Source organism: Penaeus monodon, chromosome 36, assembly GCF_015228065.2.
Source record: "Penaeus monodon isolate SGIC_2016 chromosome 36, NSTDA_Pmon_1, whole genome shotgun sequence".
NCBI classification, from domain to species: domain Eukaryota; kingdom Metazoa; phylum Arthropoda; class Malacostraca; order Decapoda; family Penaeidae; genus Penaeus; species Penaeus monodon.
The window spans coordinates 12,240,191-12,247,690 of NC_051421.1; the positions used below are offsets into that span (position 1 = coordinate 12,240,191).

The following is a 7,500-nucleotide window of genomic DNA, read 5'->3' on the forward strand; positions in this document are numbered from 1 at the left end:
ACACACCACACACACACACACACACACACACACACACACACACACACACACACACACACACACACACACACACAAACATAAATGTCTTCTTTTGATTTTTCCATTCCCTCCCTTTTTTACATATAAAGTATAAATGGCTTTTCAGGCATCTTTGTAATTATCTCATTTCTATGTTAATGGATGCATGGTGGAGGTATGCTGATTCATGCAGATCTATGCGAGAATATTTGTTATTCCTTTCCGCTCATCCCGCGTTTCCTTTAGATATGCAGCTCTCTAGCAAGCGAACAATGAATCCATTTGAGCAAATAAACAAAAGGAATTTATATCCTCATAGACGATGAGCTATCCACCCGCGCGCAGTTACGTAACGCTAATATGTCCCGGAGTCGAAAATCATGTCAAAAACAAATGTGAAGGATTTATTATGCATTTCCCCCTCCCTCTTCCCTAAAAAAGTATATACATAAATCCACGTTTATTGGAAGGATTTCATATAGAAAATCTATATGTATAACCTCTATCCGCTTTATGACCGCGGGCACATGTGAATAGTAATCCGAATGTGTATAGCGTACGGCCATGGACAAAAGGCTGCGTACCGTGAATGAAGCTTCGAAGCTTTCCTGAGGTAAACAGCAAGGGTTTATATTTGTTGTGTGTTCGAGACAAATTTCGAAACATGCTTTGATGAGACCTCTGACCGAAAACATTCCTTCAGGCAATTAGAACGCCGCAGTACTTCTCAAAAACAACTGTTATTTGGTGCATTAAATTTTTCGAAATAACCTCTCGTGTAGGATATTCAGATAAATGACCTTTGGTTTATTCAGGAGCATTGTTGTTGAGCAATTCCGAATATCTAAATTTGAAACAATGGATTCCCAGAAGCTAATCGTTTTCTGACTTCCACTACAGATGTATGTATCTTGATTTGTGTTTATCTCTTGCGTAATACCATTAGCGAATGCCTTTCCTCTCCTCATGACAAGGTCTCAGACATGCAAATCATCGCTAATTTCTTCCACTGGAGAGAAACCAGAGGGAACAAGTTACGTTATTCAAGTATTCACTTCTAAAAAGAAATAAACATGAATATGATAATTATCTTAAATGTTTTTTTAGCTTCAAACATTGAAGCAAAACAAGCACATTTACTTTTTTTTCTTTTTTGGGATAAACAAGCATAATGTTTATTGTATATCGCCGCCATCCACATTTTCTCCGACATTAAAGGATGATGGATGCCACTGTAAGAGTGAGGAGAGTCATACATTTTCATGAAAGGGAATTTTGTGAATGAAGAAGAACAGGAGTTAAGAAGATGATGAAGAAGGTAAGATTAAGCTCGACTAACTGGCTATTATGCATATATATTTTTTATTGAGTCAAATTTATGTATAAAGAAACTACGATGGGGATGAGGGTTTTCTATGTACAGCTTAACACTTTTTGTTATGAAATACGAGAGGTGAGGAGAAAATAGCTGATCATCCACCATTGTCATTATTATATTTATTTTATGAGCACAACTCTGAATTTAATTTGTTGCTGTTATAATTGTTTATGCATTTAATTAACTACTTCAAATATTTTTATTATCATTAGTACCAAAATCACCATCATCATCATCTTACTATTATTATTATCATCATTATTGTTGTCATTACTATCATTATCATCATCATCAATCATTCTCATCATATTGTTATTATGATTATTATAATGATTATCATCATCAAAATCATCATCACCTTCATCATCATCATAATCATCATCTTCGTCATTTTCATCATATAATGATGATATAATCATCATCGTCATCATCATCATCATATCATCCTCATCATTATAATCATTATCGTATCTTCAACACGATCAACATCATTGTAATCATTATCGTCATCTTCAACACCATCAACATCATTATAATCATCATCATCATCATCATCATCATTACAGTTATCATCATCATTATAATATCATAATCATTTTTATCACCATTATAATCATCATTATCATTCTTATTACCACTGGAAAGGCAGAATGATCATCACTACGCAGAAAGATCCAGTCATAAAGAGAGAGAGAGAGAGAGAGAGAGAGAGAGAGAGAGAGAGAGAGAGAGAGAGAGAGAGAGAGAGAGAGAGAGAGAGAGAGAGAGAGAGAGAGAGAGAGGGAGGGAGAGAGACGAAAAACAAACAAAACAAACGGACGAAAAACGAGGAGCAAATCCAATAAACAAGACACAAAGGAACGCAGAAAAGACTTACGCCACATTCCAAGGAGGGCAGAGACACACGGGCCAAAACAACACATGGGAAAGGAAATCGTGCAACAAACAACCAAGAATTCAATTGAACGAAAACGCTCGAGTATGTATAGAGGTCTTTTATAACGTCTTCGATTGATCTGAAACCCCATATGTAACAAAGAGCACTGAGATTGTCACTGGCAAGATGACGACCGTAAATATTTATTGCGTAGAGCATTGCTCTTCACTGGAATCCAATTTTGGTCATGTGGCGAGTGAAAGGGTTAAGTGGATGCTTATGTATAGTTCCATTTTTATGTACAGTTCCACTGATGGGACGAATACAGCGTGTGTTTGGATTTGTGAATTAAGGATAAAGTTTAATGTGATTGCGGTGATTTACTCTTTATGGTGATTTAGTTTAGAGACAAGTTTTGTGATCGAAGCAGAAATTTTCAGCTGTGTTTCTTCCTTTTCACTTGACCTCCTTTATTATCTGTTTTTTTTTTTATGATTTTATCTTTTGTTTATGATTTTGTCGGCTTTAGTTGTCAGTCTTGACAGTTTTACCCGACCTTAAAAAAATAATGAAGTGTGAGGTATTGTTTTTCATTATGTGTATTTAAACGAAAGCCAAAGCCTCTATATATTAATAATTTACCTGTGCTCAGAATAAATTAACTTTTATGCATAAAAGATGTGAATATTATGCTAAGCTAAAAAATATTTTGTAATTAAAATTATAATATAATCCTCTAATGTATAAAAGGTATGAATGAGAATGAATATCTTCACAATACAAGAGATGTATTTGACCGGTTTCGATTGTGTCTTCGTCAGAAATACATGTCAATATGAATATGGTTCATATTGACATGTATTTAGAAAAGATTTGAAAAAAAAAAATATCCGTAAGCGGAAAATTGAACAAGTCAAAACGATGCTCATTATCATTTCAAACTATTGTTTTGGCAAGCAATCGTACTTCATTTTATCTGCTGAAGTGGGAATATACCTTTTTCACACAATAGGAGAAAATAGTAATAAGAACAAAATTAATACTCTTGATGCGAAAAAAGTGTAGATATCATCATCATCATCATTATCATCATCATCATCCCATCATCATCATCATCATCATCATCATCATCATCATCATCATCATCATCATCATCATCATCATCATCATCATTGTCATCATTGTCATCATCATCATTCTACACGTTAACCACTGATAATCATATTGTTCTTCACAACTGAAACAAAAATGAAGATGAAAACCCTTCAAGAACCATGCTTCGAATTTCCATCTCGAACTCCCGAATGTTACACACACACACACTAAGCCTTTTTGATTAAGTTGAGAGAACTTTTGCCCGCGACTGTGTACGTAATAATAAAAAACAATGATAGATATATTTTGACCCTCGAACACATGGGCTCAACGGTTTTCTAGAAGCTGACTATATGTTACTTGAATCCTATTTATTACTTAAATCCATGCCAATAATAGATGGATTTTGCCCAACGCCCTTCACTTGTAACTTCAATAGTAAAGTCTATCCTTGGAGTAATATGAAGATAGATATATAAATGACTAAATTGAACTGGATTAATAAAAAGATAGATAAAAAATTGTCGTCGATTATAAATAAAATCTAATTCCCGGTTTGTACATGTAGTGTTTTAGAGTTTATTGCTCATTAGCGCTAATAGGCAGTTCGTTGCCGCTAATAAGCATGCGAGTTAGCTCCCCAGAGGTGACATTTCACTAAATACACTGAACTGATTTTATCATATTGGTGAAATCATGAAATGGCATTTGAAACTATTTGGAGGCGATATGTAAATAAGGTTATGAAGATTGTGTGGGTGTATGAATAAATGTAAATGTTGAATAGTTTTCTCTCGTTCAGTATCACACACACACACACACACACACCACACATACACACGCACGACACGCATACACACACACACACACGCACACACACACACACATGTACATACACATATACATACACATACATACACACACTCGCACACACACATGCACACATATACATACACATACATGCACACACACACACACACACACACACACACACACACACACACACACACACACATATATATATATATATATATATATATATATATATATATATATATCTATATATATATATATATATATATATATATATATATATACATACACACATATATACATATATATACATATATATACATGTATAAATATATATACACATATAAACACAGACACACACACACACACACACACACACACACACACACACACACACATATATATATATATATATATATATATATATATATATATATATATATATATATATATACACACACACACACACACAAACACACAAACATGTGTGCGCGTATTAAGTACATACGTATAGGCGAAGTGTGTGCAAGGTTGTGTGTACGTGTGTGTGCACGTGTGTATTGAGATGCGCGGAGAAAGGAGTGTTCTTTTTTCCTTTTTTCTCTCTCTTTTTTTTACAAGAACGTGCGTGTTAAGGTTCGGTCCCAGCAGCAACTCGGCACCGCACCGCCTGGGGTCGGGTGCACTGCAGTTTTCTTTCATCATCTCAATATTTCATCATGCTAGCGTGTGTACCCACTTACGGGTTAAATGAAGTGTCAATAATTGCATTGAGGTCACAGATGCACTCTTTTTTCCCCTCTTTTCTTGCAGTTCTCCGAGCATACACGCACTCTATACACATGCACGTAAGCACACACGTACTTCTACACATAGAAACGTGTGCATGTAACACAACCTGCAGACATGCATAGACGTATATGTGTATACATGTAGATACGTGTACACCTGCATATACAGGTACAGATACATATACTCTATACGTACGTACACACGCACACACACACACAAATACACACACACATAAAGAAAGAGAGAAAGATAGAGAGAGAGAAGGGGAGAAAGATAAAAGAAAAGAGAAGAGAAGAGAAAAGAAAAGAGAAGAAAAAAGAGAAGACGAGAAGAGAAGTGAACACAAAGAGGCAAGAAGAAAAAGAAAAAAAGAAAGAACAAAGAAGAAAAGAGAAAGAGAAAAAGAGAAAAAAAAAACACGAAAAAGAATTAACACTAAATATATATCTCTCTCTCACCTTAAAATGTCCGAGATTTTCCACCACACAAGTCAGTTTGGCTGTTCTTCCCACTCTCGCCGTAACATTCTGGACTGGAATTTCGAAATACGGCGATTCTGTTGAGAAAGAGAAATGAGTTAATGGCAACGAGTCTATAATTTCTTTATTGGATCCTTGGTATACGTGTCTTGCGCGATATAGTAGGATATACTGTGTGTTTATGTGTGGTTGTAAGTTTGTGGTTGTGTATTTATGCTGGTCAAATAATAATAAAAAAGAATGTGTCTATGATTTATATTCGTCTATTAATTCATTTTATGTTTTTGTTTTAATGTTTATTTTTTTTTCTTGTGCAGCAGGTCATAATTCATAAATGCAAGCGGCAACAATGACAGCAATGATAAATGCATTGTTTACATGCTTTTGAAAATCCATACGTTACTCCACCAAGCTTTTGGCAGCTGCCGCATTTTTACTTTACAGATCTTCCTATGGAGTAATGATGCCGTTAATGTGTTTCCCCGTCAAGATATCTGGCTTAAGTTATGTGTCTCTATCGTTTTTAAGATGCAGGGTTTAACAATTTCACTTTTCCTGATTCAGTATTCAATCTCAGTCGGTATTACTTCTCCGTCTCTGCTTTTGACTGTATGTTTGTCAGTAGGTCTGTCTGTGTGTCAGTCAGTCAGTCAGTCAGTCAGTCAGTCAGTCAGTTAGTCAGTCAGTCAGTCTGTCTGTCTTTACTTGTGTGTGTGTGTGTGTGTGTGTGTGTGTGTGTGTGTGTGTGTGTGTGTGTGTGTGTGTGTGTGTTTGTCTGCTGTCATTCATTCATTCATTCAGTTCTGTCTGTCTGTTGCTCCCTCTCCCTCCTTCGCCTTCCCTTTCTTCTTCACACTCTCTGACTTTATTTTTCACCTTTCTCTTTTCCTCTCCTCTTTCTTTCCATTCCTCTCCGCAGCCATTCGCCACAGAAATTCTGACCCCTACTTAAGGAATAGTTCATTTTAGAAGACTTTCTCGCTAACTTTTATAACAAGAGGCTATTCAGCCCATAACTTACGAAACAGGGGACAAACCCAGCCCATAACTAGGTTTATATAATATTATACTTGGGGGAACTTAGCTATGTTAATGATATGTTAAACCGCTGATGTGAAAGCATCATGATAAAAAAAAAGCATCATAAGTATTTTTTATTCATGTATGATAAATCAGCAAGGGTGATTTTGTTAATACATAAATTCATGCTAGGGTGTAATTTGCCTCGTTTTTCCGTCTGCTAGTGAAGGACAAGAAGAAGGAGAGGAAAATGATTTATGTATGACGCGTAGTAAAGGCAAGAATGACTATATAATTCTTATTCTCTTATCTTTTTCATATATTCGATACTTTACTTCCCAGAGATTCTTCCCTTTTCTCCTATTTTCTTCCTCTTCCCATGCCTTAATAGCGGATATTAAACCTACTATTTGGCTACTAATCCTATGTAATACAGTTTGCCATTATATATTAACATTAGAATACTAATTACCAGTCTTGCTCACGGCCTCTTAATCCGTTGTTTGATCAATTACTAAGCTTTATAGGCCTAGCGATGCTAATGAACTAAGTATCTTTATGAAATAAGTTTTATAGCACATCTCTATGTATTATCGGATTTTGTAGAACTGAAACAACTACAATCTCGTAAGACATGTTTCGAAAACAGTCTCGAACGCTTATATAATGTAAGCTTCATTCACAGTACACGAGTTTTGTGAATAACTCTACCGTAAAAAGAAACATTTACACATTTTACTAATTATAATCATACTTTTTTTTTCGGTATCGCATGTAAGTTTTATTTCGTTGTTTTTTGATTCACATAAAATCAGGTTAAATATAAAGTCAGAATAATTATGAATTCATCATGATAAGATCATTCGCAATCAAGCATAGTTATAAACTGAGTACGAAAAATGTGTGACCTATATACATTATCGAAATATACAAAGGCTTTAGAATAAAAAGATATTTTACTCGACAAGTGCTTCTTTATGTAAAACATGCACGCGCCTGAAGTTTTTTTTTTTTAAGAAAAATGTATA

At 34.9% G+C, this 7,500-nt stretch overlaps 1 protein-coding gene across 1 annotated transcript in view; it reads right to left on the reverse strand.

The window, feature by feature from the left end:
• The window catches only part of LOC119595529 (hemicentin-2-like), a 50,712-nt gene that overhangs the window by 22,240 nt on the left and 20,972 nt on the right, over nt 1-7,500 (reverse strand). The window contains exon 2 of the mRNA XM_037944649.1: nt 5,432-5,529. Coding sequence (XP_037800577.1) covers nt 5,432-5,529 — 98 coding nt within the window. The remainder of the gene's footprint in view (nt 1-5,431; nt 5,530-7,500) is intronic.